This window comes from Misgurnus anguillicaudatus, chromosome 22 (assembly GCF_027580225.2).
Source record: "Misgurnus anguillicaudatus chromosome 22, ASM2758022v2, whole genome shotgun sequence".
Lineage (NCBI taxonomy): Eukaryota > Metazoa > Chordata > Actinopteri > Cypriniformes > Cobitidae > Misgurnus > Misgurnus anguillicaudatus.
In genome coordinates, this window is record NC_073358.2 from 32,146,852 (window position 1) to 32,159,714 (window position 12,863).

General features: G+C 37.0%; 1 protein-coding gene and 1 long non-coding RNA gene across 4 annotated transcripts in view; one reads left to right on the forward strand and one right to left on the reverse strand.

Moving 5' to 3' along the window:
• Positions 1–6,653, reverse strand: part of LOC129440261 (myosin heavy chain, fast skeletal muscle) — a 25,034-nt gene extending 18,381 nt beyond the window's left edge. For both annotated transcript variants that reach the window (XM_073860346.1, XM_073860347.1), the window contains exons 1-27: positions 6,559–6,653; positions 6,404–6,441; positions 5,893–6,111; positions 5,665–5,808; positions 5,426–5,582; positions 5,320–5,347; positions 5,108–5,216; positions 4,833–4,925; positions 4,677–4,740; positions 4,479–4,577; positions 4,288–4,391; positions 4,062–4,200; positions 3,797–3,915; positions 3,488–3,637; positions 3,235–3,405; positions 2,845–3,145; positions 2,696–2,761; positions 2,522–2,608; positions 2,293–2,410; positions 2,079–2,202; positions 1,838–1,974; positions 1,486–1,741; positions 1,150–1,392; positions 886–1,062; positions 651–796; positions 479–569; positions 6–395 (exon numbers count right to left, since the gene is read on the reverse strand). In XM_073860346.1, the coding sequence (XP_073716447.1) occupies positions 6–395; positions 479–569; positions 651–796; positions 886–1,062; positions 1,150–1,392; positions 1,486–1,741; positions 1,838–1,974; positions 2,079–2,202; positions 2,293–2,410; positions 2,522–2,608; positions 2,696–2,761; positions 2,845–3,145; positions 3,235–3,405; positions 3,488–3,637; positions 3,797–3,915; positions 4,062–4,200; positions 4,288–4,391; positions 4,479–4,577; positions 4,677–4,740; positions 4,833–4,925; positions 5,108–5,216; positions 5,320–5,347; positions 5,426–5,582; positions 5,665–5,808; positions 5,893–6,099 (3,720 nt within the window). In that variant the 5' untranslated portion in view covers positions 6,100–6,111; positions 6,404–6,441; positions 6,559–6,653. The remainder of the gene's footprint in view (positions 1–5; positions 396–478; positions 570–650; positions 797–885; positions 1,063–1,149; positions 1,393–1,485; positions 1,742–1,837; positions 1,975–2,078; positions 2,203–2,292; positions 2,411–2,521; positions 2,609–2,695; positions 2,762–2,844; positions 3,146–3,234; positions 3,406–3,487; positions 3,638–3,796; positions 3,916–4,061; positions 4,201–4,287; positions 4,392–4,478; positions 4,578–4,676; positions 4,741–4,832; positions 4,926–5,107; positions 5,217–5,319; positions 5,348–5,425; positions 5,583–5,664; positions 5,809–5,892; positions 6,112–6,403; positions 6,442–6,558) is intronic.
• Positions 1–11,648, forward strand: part of LOC129440262 (uncharacterized) — an 18,460-nt gene extending 6,812 nt beyond the window's left edge. The window contains exons 2-3 of one of the 2 annotated variants that reach the window (XR_012365182.1): positions 11,046–11,164; positions 11,290–11,648. This is a non-coding gene — a long non-coding RNA (uncharacterized lncRNA). The remainder of the gene's footprint in view (positions 1–11,045; positions 11,165–11,289) is intronic. The other variant, XR_008643066.2, reaches the window with a different exon arrangement.
• The last annotated feature ends 1,215 nt before the right edge of the window (positions 11,649–12,863 follow it).

The following is a 12,863-nucleotide window of genomic DNA, read 5'->3' on the forward strand; positions in this document are numbered from 1 at the left end:
ATTACCTTTGCTTTGGCAACAGCTTCCATGTTGCTGGAGAGATCATCAATCTCCATTTTGTATTCACTCTTCTCTTTCTCAAGCTTCTGCTTGACACGCTGGAGGTTGTCGATTTGCTCTCCCAGCTCGGCCACACTGTCTGCTTGTTTCTTGCGGAGGGCAGCAGCGGTGGCTTCATGCTGAAGGGTGGATTCTTCAAGATCACGACGCAGCTTCTGGAATTCAGCTTCACGCTTCTTGTTCATCTCGATCTGAGCAGCAGTTGCTCCTCCAGCCTCCTCAAGCCTCTCACTGATCTCTTCAAGTTCTCTGGAGAGATCAGCTCTCTGCTTCTCAACCTTTGCACGAGCAGCACGCTCAGCCTCAATCTCTTCCTCCAGTTCCTCAATGCGAGCCTACAGTGACAAGAAATCAAGCACACTTTAGCAATCTTAAATTTACTATTTTAAACAATGCTTAAAAATGTCTAACTAAATACCTGAAGCTCCTTGATCTTCTTTTGAAGTTGAGCCCCAAGAGATTGTTCATCTTCGATCTTGCTGAGCAGCTGGCTAGTTTCAAAGTCTTTCCTGTTATAAGGAAGCAAAAACATGTATGAAAAGTCACATTACAACAAGACAGTTTTAATAACATCATGTATTTTCAATTACTTCTTCAGCTTCTCATCAGATTGCTGCTTGTCATTCTCCAGGTCCATAATGGACTCCTGGGCCAATTTCAGGTCTCCTTCAAGCTTTCTCTTGGCTCTCTCAAGGTCCATACGGAGTTTCTTTTCTTGTTCCAGTGAACCCTCAAGCTGTTGGAAAACAACATTGACAATGTTTTAAAATTAAATAGATGAACACAATTTAGTAAAAAGTAACCCTTTTGAAAAAACTAACTCACATCATCAACTTGTTGCTCAAGCTTGGTCTTGGCTTTGGTCAGAGTGTTGACTTTGTCTTCTTCTGCCTGGAGATCATCAAGAGTTTGCTGATGTGCCTCTTGGAGGGCTTTCTTTTCCTTGGTAAGCTTGGCAATGCTTTCATCCTGCCCTGCCATTTCCTCAGTCAGGTTCTTCACCTGTGTGATTTTTCATAAATGAGTTCAGAGTAACATTTTTGAACAAAATATAAAAAGAAGCTAAATTGTATGTTAAATTGTTCAAACCTTATTTTCCGTGGCATGTTTTTCTTTTTCCACTTTAGCCAAGGTGAGCTCCAGGTCATCAATGTCTTTCTTCAGCTCAGAACACTCATCCTCCAGTTTCCTCTTCTTGGCTGTCAGTTCAGCATTGATTTCTTCCTCATCCTCCAGTCTCTCAGTTGCCTCTTTGAGTTTAGCTTCAAGTTGGATTTTGCTCTTGATCAGACCCTCACATCTCTCTTCAGCATCTGAGAGATTCTCAGATTCCTGAAAGAAATTAAAATGATTTGTTAAATAATTCGATACAAAACACAATTGAAACCAGAGCAAAGTTTTGTAAATTCAGAAAATAATACTCACAGAAGCCACTTGCAGCTGCAGATCATTTTTCTCTTGCAGCAGGGAAACCATCTTCTCTTCAAGCTCCTTCTTTTTAGCCTCAGCCTTTGCCAAAGCTTCTTTGCATTTTGTATAGTCCTCTTTCATGTTTGAAAGCTCCTTCTCAGTCTCAGCACTCTTCAACAGAGGCTTAATCTTGTAGAAAACTTTCATCCATGGCCAGTGTTTGACATTCATGAATGAACGAATGTTGTATTGGATGGTGTAAATGGACTCCCTATGAACAGTTATTTATTTCATGTCATAAACTTCAGTATTTGTTGTTGTCACAGTTATTTATTATTGTATCATCTTTATTCATGGCATTACTCACCTCCTCTCCATCATCTTAACAAACTCTCTCCTCATGAGGAAACCACGGCACGCAGCCTGAGTCATTGTGACCAAAGCAGCCAATTTCTCATCACGCATCTCTTCAAGAGTACCCAGAAGACCAGCTTTGAAGAACACCTGAATTCATGCACAATAATACAAATATTAATATCTATTGCATGTGTTCAAACTAAACATCATGATTTCTGAATCTATGAATCCCTGTCAATCAAAATATGAACCTTTGTGTGTCCAAATCTATACTGGTCATGGTCAACATCGATGGATCCCAGGAGTTTCTCAGAGGCCTTCTTGTTGTCCATAAACTGTCCCTCAGGGATAACACTGGCATTCAGCACCTTGTATCTGTTGAAGATTAATTGAAATTATTTATAGCTTTGAATTACTTCCTACTAGCCTTAGACAAAAACAGTATTTTCATTTGATCACACTTACCTCTGTTTGAAGTCACCATAGAGAATTCTGCTTGGGAAGCCCTTTCTGCAGATTCTGATACCTTCCAGTACACCGTTACACCTCAGCTGATGGATAACCAGGTGGTTCTCCATAAGACCTGTAAAAAAAACAGTTAGATGTTATTAGTACTGTTGATGAACAACTAATCAAGTTAGCATAATAGCATTGGCTTTTAATGTCAGAATTTCTGTAAACATTATCACTTTACCTGGAGTCTTGGATTCATTGGGAATCAGACAACGTACAAAGTGAGGATGGGTGCTCCTCAAGTTGGTCATGAGCTTGCCCAAATTCTCTCTGTAACATTATGCAAAGTTTCAGCTTTCTCATTTTTCACCTGACTTATACATTATTTACATGCAATATTTTACATAATGACATACTCTGAACTGGGAGGACACAGTCTGCATGGAACCACCCTTCTTCTTGCCTCCCTTCTTGCCAGCTTCTGCTCAAACATTTAAAAATGTAATGTAAAATACAACTTATAATTCTGTATTTTAAATATATACTTGTGATAAATAAAATTACCCTCAACAACAGGTGGGTAGAGAGTAGCCAGGAGTTTGACAGAAGACTTCTGGTACAGCTGCACAACAGACTCATTCAGTGGATCCTTGTTCTTGTCCAACCAGCCAGCAATGTTGTAGTCCACAGTGCCAGCATAGTGAACCAGGGAGAAGTGGGCCTCAGCCTTGCCTTTGGCAGGCTTTGGTTTCTGGAAAGCATTGCACTTGCCAAGATGCTGATCATACAGCTTGTTCTTGAAGGTGGTGTCTGAAGCTTTAGGGAACATGCACTCCTCTTCAAGGATGGAGAAGATACCCATGGGCTATTTAACAATGAATGAAAGGTATTACTATCACAGTTTATGAGTTTGGAAAAAGACAGAAATAAAGAGGTATAAAAACCAGTAGGAACCTTCTCAATGAGCTCAATGCAAGCAGCCAAGTCCATGCCGAAGTCAATGAACTCCCAAACAATGCCCTCCTTCTTGTACTCTTCTTGTTCCAGCACAAACATGTGGTGGTTGAAGAACTGTTGCAATTTCTCATTGGTGAAGTTGATGCACAGCTGCTCCATGCTGTTGAACTGGAGAAAAAAAAAAACATTGACTCAAAACTGATTATGAACAATTCAACTTTAAGAAGAGAGAAAAATAAATAATTCTTACATCAAAGATCTCAAAGCCAGCAATATCCAGCACACCAATGAAGAACTGTCTGGCTTGTTTTGTGTCCAACATCTGGTTGATACGTACGACCATCCACAAGAACATCCTCTCATAGATAGATTTGGCCAAAGCGCTAACAGAGTTGTACACCTGGCAAAAGAACACAAGTTTACATTTTATTAAAACTTGTTTTACTTTTGTAATATCATTGCAGTCATACGCAGAGTGTTTCACATGTACTGCACACATATATACTGCACATTAAATTAAAGCAAATAATTAATTGAACATATTTTAAGGTCTACATACCTGGGGCACGGTCTGACCTTTGGTTACAAACTCATTTCCGACCTTCACTCTTGGGTAGCACAGAGCTTTGAGCATATCAGCAGAGTTCAAGCCCAAAAGGTAGGCAACTTTGTCAGCCTCTGAAAGTTGGAGAAAATTATTTTAACTTCATGCTGTGAACACTAAAGCAAACCTTATTTCTTTTTGCAAATTGAAACATGGATCTCTATTTTTTAAGTATTTTTGAAAATACTATTCGTGACATACACTAGCTACTTAATCTCACCCTCTGTGCCATCAGGCTCAGCCTGCTCCTCACGCTGCTTCTGCTTGAACTTCATGTTACCATGATGCAGCACTGCTCCAGTAAACTTATAGATACACATCTTCTCCTCACCAGTGAAGCCCAGAATGTCAATAGCAGTCTGAAAATTATAGAGAAGGATGAACTTTAGGAACTGCCATATTTGTAAAATACCAGTGGCATTAATAAAATTATTATTATGACTCACATCAGTGGCAACCAACTCCTCTTTATCATCAATACTTGGCACTGTGATCTGACCCTGACTGCACATGGGGAAGTCGTAGGGGTTGGTGGTGATGAGCGTCATTTCTGTAAGATACCAGATAACATTAATTACAGAGTAGTTTACTACATTCATTGGTATTTTAAAGCTTTAAGTGAAATATGTGCACCTACCAATCAGCTCAGGCTTATGGTTGGTCATCATCTGGTAGAAGATGTGGTAGCCTCTCTCATCTGAAAGCTGGAATGTCACTCTAGACTTCTCCAGCAGATCTGTTCAGAGGATGTATTTAAAGTAAATCACAAATGTCTAAAGAGATACAGACATAGACAAGTGTGCAGGGTGTGTGAATTTAATGCAAGTCCACCTACATGTCTCAATATCAGCACTAGCCAGTTTTCCACTTGTGCCAAAGTGAATTCTGATGAATTTACCCTGTTCAAAAAAATATTTTAGATGTCACTGTGCAAATAAGCTTTAAGAATAACTCTTTACGTTTATTGTACTGTGTATAAATAAAAACTTACAAAACGAGAGGAGTTGTCATTTCTCACAGTCTTGGCATTACCATAAGCCTCAAGCAGAGGGTTGGCAGCAATGATCTGGTCCTCAAGAGAGCCCTGCATAGTTTAAAAGAATAAAATTATGGTCTGTCTTGCGTCTTATCATGAGTTTGGTGTTTTACAGCTTCAACTAATGTCGATTACAATTAGCATCTTTGCATTTCCCAATTGTAGTTCAGTATTATTCAAAAATATCTTTTAACATACATCTGAATAAATGTTTTTATGTCATACAGTACCTGCATTTTGGAAGATTGCTCTTTCTTCTTGTCACCCTGCACTGCAACTGTAGCAAAGTACTGAATGACACGTTTGGTGTTCACAGTCTTTCCAGCACCAGATTCTCCACTGGTTTATAAGAGAAGAGATACATAATGATAAGACATGTAGAAGTTCTATAAGAAGAATATATAACTGTTTTCAACATCTCTTAGTAAAAGTAGATACATACGTGATCAGGACAGACTGGTTCTCTCTGTCTGTAAATTGAATGGTAATTTTGTTTAAGTAATTGCTTCATGAAAAAATCATCTTGTGATTCAAGATTCGTATCTTACCAGTAAGCATGAACTGATAGGCATTGTCAGAGACAGAGAAGATGTGGGGTGGGGCCTCCATACGCTTCTTGCCTCTGTAGGCAGCCACCACTTCTGCATCGTACACTGGGAGCCACTTGTAGGGGTTCACAGTTGCACAGAAAAGTCCAGAGTAGGTCTGAAAGTAACATAGAAATGATCAGATTGCAGCCTCACAGCCATAATGAACTTGAATGCTGCTTTACTTCTGCTTAACTTACATAGATCATCCATGCTGCATAACGCTCTTTGAGGTTATAAAGCACAGAGGGTTCATTGAGATGGGTCATCATGGCCATGTCCTCAATCTTGTCATACTTGGGAGGATTCATTGGGTGGACATCATCCTCCTTAACAACTCTCTCCTATCAATACACGATTCAACAGATTAATGAAGAGCAAATTTTCAGTATGAGTTAACTCATTTTTAGAAAATAGGGATATTTCACCTCCTTAGTGTCTAAGGTAACAACAGTGACTTTGGCACCATCTTTGCTCTTGATTGTTCCTTTGACGTACAGGTCTTTGGGATCAGTCACATAGCAGGCAGTTTTAGCATCAAAAGGTTTGTTCTGAGCCTCAATTCTCTCCTTCTCAGGCTTACGGAGGAAAATGGCAGCCTTGCCGTAAATGGCCATCTCAGCGTCTGTACTCATGGTTGCAGCTTGCTAAAACAAAAGAAAGAAAAGATGAGAGGTATTTCAGTAAAATAATTCAAGAGCACTTCACTGCATTCAAAAATAAATGCAAGCCTCTTTACTAGGATCAAGGGACTGTGCTTAGGAAAGAAGTAATCTTTACACATTTGGGTCACAAAATAGACACATTACTATTGAAAATTACATACTCCAAGTCAACATATCTATAGTAAATAAACTGATGGCATGTTTTATCAATTCTTTTTACTGACTAAGTGCACATCACATACACACACACACACACACAGTTCTATCAGCTCACCTTTTGTCCTGAGAGACCAGATGAACACTTACACTACCCTTCAAAGAAAAAAAATGTTAATAAATAAATACAGTATGTAATTACTTTAGGCACAATTAAAGAGTTGATAATTATAATCCAAAGTGCCTGATGTCACAGCAAGCACAGGCTCTTACCACTGGTAGGAACTTAGGTCTCCTCTGAAGCTCCCCTGTTGTCCCCTGGCTTTTATTGGAGCAAACTTGCCCCCCCCCTAGCAGATTCTATACATGGGCATGCCCATATTCTAATGTATGTCCAAGTTTCTCAAGCATTCATAGTCATACACTTAACATTCTTTTTTGGGTGTAAATACAATGTACATTTTTACTGATATAATCAATGCACATTTAAACCTTAAGTTTCTTAGTTTATTCATTACTTTTATCAAACGAATTAGTTTATTGATCAAACCTTTGGCAACTTATTGCTTATTAAAGTTGACAATGGCCCCATTTTATTTGTTTAGAACTATAATAATGTGCTCATGTATTAGAAGTTTATGAACTTTAATGTATCTGAAGTCTATTAATATCTTATTTTTGGCTAAGTGGAATCAGTCCTTTTTTGGAAGGATTATATAAAATTTAATGGGCACATTCTAAAGTCATGAGTGTTTTATGAGCAGGAGATTTACAGCTGGCATGCATTAAGCATAGATGTCAGGGCCTGTTCTTTAAATATGCTAAAGGAGAAATTATATGTGATGCTATATTCTTTTGGTTTATTAAAAGAATGAGGATTTTTTTGTGTGTGTGTGTGTGTGTGTGTGTGTGAAAATCCCTGCAATTAAGAGATATTGGAATCAAATTTAAATAATTAGGCAAAGCATTACACTGTTGATTTCTGCGTTTTCTCAAGGATATAAAGTCCACTAAACTTAGATATAAACTTAAGAGTAACCAAAGCATTGGTTACATTTACAAGGAGCAACACTGTGTCATGCACTTAAAAGTTAACACAGAACACAAAGCTTAATTATGGTGTTAATCACCAAACATCATTCATTGAAAATAAACTCTAAATACAACCAAATGTGACAACAAAAACATTTATACACAATTTTTTATATTTTTTTTAAGTTCACAGCATTGTCTAAAAATAGCACATTCCCAAAATCACACAAAGGGTTTTTTTTTGGAATCCCCATCAGTGTCTAAAAATATCACATTCCCAAAATCCTGTTTCTGCAAATGTTACACCATGTGTCTAAACCTGTAAGAGAGCAGCTGAATGTGTGACTTCCTATAGACAGTTGTTGGTCTTAATTGTTTTTAACAGCCACAATCTGTCTCAACCACAGGGAGGCTAAAATTCATGGAGTTTCATGAAGATGTAAAAGCATATGTTCACCATCTTTTACATATACTTATTAATCTGCCTTTTAAAAGGTTGGGAATTTATATGGTGATGAATGCGTTTAGAACTGTTACAATGAAGGTAAGCCATTATAAAGATGAGGAACAAAGATAAAGGTAGAGTAAAAGACAGTGTCCATACCTAGGTTTACCTCATGAGCAAGGCTATAAGAAGAACCAGCAGATCAGGAACACTTTATAAGAAGAAAGCAGGTGTGAATGTGTCAAGGACTGTTTGCTAGAGGCTTGTTCTGTAGCTCAGCTGGTTGAGCATTGCATTAGAAAAGCAAAAGGTTGTATGTATACCCAGGAAATAATAAAAGTATAGCTTTAATGCACTGTAAATCGCTCTGGATTAAAGCGTCTACAAAATGCATGTAAAAATGTAAAGGTAATATTTTATGAATACAAATGCTACAATGTATGATTGCAAAACACTTGTTAGCTAAAAAAATATTATTGTACAGACCAAGCATTATGCAAAGATGTTTGCAAAGAAAGTGCAACAAAGATCAAAACCTGAATATTAATCTACATATTTTATCTACATATTTTTACTGTGTCCAAGCATTGCAATGCTTTGAAATAGGAGATCTGTGTATAAAGGTGTTTTCCACAAAACAAAAACTGTATTAAAATTTAACACCCACAAGTGTTCATAATAAACTGATGGTTCCTTTAAAAGAAGTTTATTCTGTACACCACATCAGTGATGCCCCTGTTACATGACCTAGTTGGCAAGGTTACCTCATATGCTGTAAATACTCAATGCCCCTGCCAAACTTTTTAGTTACAGTAGCCAAGCTGTAATTTAAACCTCTTTAATACGTTTTTAATTTCAAGATTCATAGTGACCATACATCTCCAAATTATTTCTATTTACACGGTCTTAAAAGTTGACATGTAGCACAATGTCCCATTCCAGACAATGATATACAGTACACACAATGCTGTCAGAATGTTGTAAGCTATGCCATGGCCTCTAACATACCCAAGATAGATTATCTCAACCTTAACATTTTCAGCTGCTTGCCCCATAAGACATACCGGTATGTAAATTACAGTACTGCATACCATGGGTTGTTTTTTTCACACCCAATCCAGTAATAAACCCCATTCTAATTAATATCATATTTCACCATCTTAAAACCATGTTAATGTACTTGCAAAGATTTACAGATTTATGAGCAAGAATGTATGATTACAGTCATACACTATTTTAGTGACTTGGGTGAAGAACAGATAGTAAGATGCAGTATGGCTTTTTATAGTAGCTTATTTTGACAGGCAAAATATGAGGGTAATAAATAAACACACTTGTCAGATGCTTGTCATAAAGAGCATTTCATTCATTGATTTTTAAATCATTATGCATGCTCTCTGGGGATCGAACCCATGACCTTTGTGCTACTTATGTAATGCTACCAATTAAGCTACAGGAACATTTAGTTTATTTCCTTTTGGTGCATGATTGTTGCTCTAATGTTGGGTAATGTTTGGTTCACAAAATATATGACTATCAAAATTATTGTAACACAAAATTTAAAATTCCTATTCCCACAGTAAAATTTCCACAAAATGCCCAATTCTTGTCTCAAATGTTCAAGCCCAGTTCTTAAGTAATAGTGTGACAGTTTGGAACAAATGACTGAAAGCTTGACTGCACGTATGTTGACTTTATTGTTTTGATTTTGTCCTACTTGTTTTAGACAACACTCAGTAGTGTACATGAAGTAAAAACTTATTAAAGAGTGTCTTAAAAGTGTCTCAGTCCCGAATACGGGACACCCAAGTTTACTTTAATATTGTTGATGTAAATTTTGCACTACAAACTATATATCATTGGAAAGGTCTAAAGGGGGTTGCACACAGAACACAGCTCAGCGCCGCACCGTTCTAAAAAAATTGGAAGTTCTCAGGAAGTTGCTCAAATCCCTGTTGCGCCACTCACATAGTTTAATATTAAATAACATCATATTTGTCCCAAATCATTAACGATTAACATTGGCTGTTAACGTATATTTAGCATTTTGAAGAAGACGCTATCTGACTAAGCTTGCGCTATTTAATGTGCACTTCCGGTGTACGATACGAGACGCGGCTCGACTCGACACGGCACTGAGCGTCCGGTGTGTGACCCCCTTAAGCCTCTAGAATAGAGGCTGCTCAACAGTGTTTTAGAAAATAATTTATGTAGGGAGAGTATTGATTGATTATTTCCTAATTGATTTATTTATGAAGAGAGTATGCCTTAAAACATTTATATCCTGCTAAATGTCACTGCCAGCGGGACGCCAGTATTTTGCATGTGAATTCTTATCTAATCATGACAATCTATAAATTGTTCAAAAGCTCCAAAAGTGTAGATTTCACTCAATAGTGGGGTGACGCTTAAGGGGTTAAGTAAAAACATCAGTAAAGCTTGTTTGGCATTTTTCAGTAAACACAGGACATTGATGTTGATGTTTACCATGTTGTTTTACTATGAACTGAAATTAAATTCATACCAGTATTCTAGACAGTAGAACATTAAAACATGAAAGTATAAAAGTCATGAGGGTCATTTTTAAAAAAAAAATGGATTTATACATCATCTGAAAGCTGAATAGATAGGCTTTCCATTGATGTATGGTTTGTTAGGATAGGATAAACTGGAATCTGAGAGAGCAAAACCTAAATATTGAGAAAATCACCTATAAAGTTGTATAAAAGAAGTCCTTAGCAACACATATTACTAATGATAAATACATTTTTTGATATATTTATGGTAAGAAATGTACAAAATATCTTCATGGAACATGATCTTTGCTTAATATTCTAATGATTTTTGCATAAAAAAAGCAATGTTTTGTTGGCTATTGCTACAAATAGACCCCTGCCACTTATGGTTTGTGATCCAGGCCAGGGTCCCATATTTCATAATGCTAAACATAATTACTGTCCTGAAGACAGACAAGTATATTTATCTCCCCAGCTACAAAAATATTGTGAAAGTAGAACCTGTTGCATGAAATCAGTATAGACTTGAACAAAATAGTCAGCTGCTGGGAGAAATTCTCTTTACAGTATAGGTCCCAATCTAAAAAACAGGTGCAGTTCACAGGAATTTAGACCTACGTGTAATAATAAGAATGACCTGATGCTACTTGAGACTAGTGTACCGGGACATTACCTTTTAGAGTTCAAACACTAAACGAGATTTATCTAGTTCACTCACATTTAGTCTTCAGCTGTTGGAATCTGACACACAGTTTTATGATCCACAGGATACTTGGCTAACAGGAGCCGAGGTGGGGGAGCTTCAGTTGATTGGAAAAGTGTAGTTCATTCAGTTTATCAAAATCACGTGGATGGAAAAGACTATCTTTAGATCATTTAAAAACAGGTATCACTTTGGTTTACTTTTTTGTGTTTATCTGTATAATGTTTCTTGTAAATTCACTACCAGTGGACACATATTGTGAATGTGGTTTGAATTACCATAGTGTGCATTTAATTCACATGTAACAGATCTACAAAACTGGATGCTTGCCAAACATGCCTGTTCATGGCCCCCTTCTGACTTGAATTGGTATTGCAGACTGGAATTGCTGTTTCTGTGTGCTGCAATGGTGGGGAAGAATCAGATGTGATCACGCATGTGAAACTGTCTACATCCATGAAAACTTGCAAAGTGAACATGTCTCTGGGTGGCAAAATTGCAAAACTGCCCCAGCAATATGGTTACAACAAATAGACTGAGGAAGTCATTCATCCCGTCTGTTATCCCTATTGTTAACAGCATCCTTTAAATTATGTAGTACTGTGGTGATGTTAATTGTTATTTGTCTATTTATTGATGTTGATTTGTATATTTGTATATGTGTTACTGCGTGCTGTAATCCAAATCGGGGATAATAAAGTGGCCTTGACCTTGACCTTGGCCAAAAGGGCACAGAATGAAGTAAAGATGAGTTTGGATGAGCACAGAACCTAGGAAAACCTCTTGATTTCAGATGAAAGAATATGTTCTCATTCAGTGAAATCTCTCCCTCCCTTCATGAAGAGCATTATCCAAAGAGCCCACCGCCATGTCTCTATGATGTTCTGATGCAAAGATATAGTTCTTGCAAAAACGGTTGATAAGATATTCTCATTGGTTGTTAGGGAGTGAATTGATATCCACCAGTGATTATACTCCATAAGACGATTAATCCATGATGCCTCAAGGTTTGAGATGTACTTTTGCAGTAGTTTTAGTCAAAAATTTGTTTAGTCAAAAAACATTTTCTATCTCAAAACCACTAGGTGGCGCAATGACAAAATTGTGCATGCAACATCAGGTCATGACTGTGTTACATCTAGCTAGTTTCATGACTATTTTTTTACAATTTTCTGCCATTTCTGATGGAAATTTGAATATAACGCCATATATAGTTTTTTGTTCAGAAGGTAATGCATTGTTCTTCCTATGGTGGTTTCGATTCGATTGGAATAACACTCGCTGAACACATGTTTTTTAAGCGCTATTTTGCTGTTCAGGGCTAACCATAAGAAGAATTCTAGTACGTTTGGTATCATTGGACTCTGCAACTATATCAAGTCCCATGAAAATATGTCGATCGCAGAAGTTGAAAAAATCTGAAGTTATAAGCAAAAACGTAAGTGCAACTTCAAATTTGCTGTGGATATTATTTGGACTATCCTTTATCACCAAATTTCATAACTTTCCTATGTATGGTTCTATGGGCTGCCATAGACAGCAATGGCACAGGAAAAAGAATAATAATAATGAAAAGAAAACTGACATTCTGGGCTTGACCCCTAAATTGCAAAGGTATATGTGACCCTGGACCACAAAGCCAGTCTTAAGGGTCAATGTTTTGAAATTGAGATGTATACATAATCTGAAAGCTGTATGGTTTATTTGGATAGGACAATATTTGGCCGAGATACAACTATTTGAAAATCTGGAACCTAAGGAAAAAATAAAAATATTGACAAAATCGCCTTTAAAGTCCAATATTAAATGTGTTCTCAGTTTGTGACACCACAGAAAAATATGTGATATTAACCAATCAGCCAAATTTAAATGATTAAAAAAA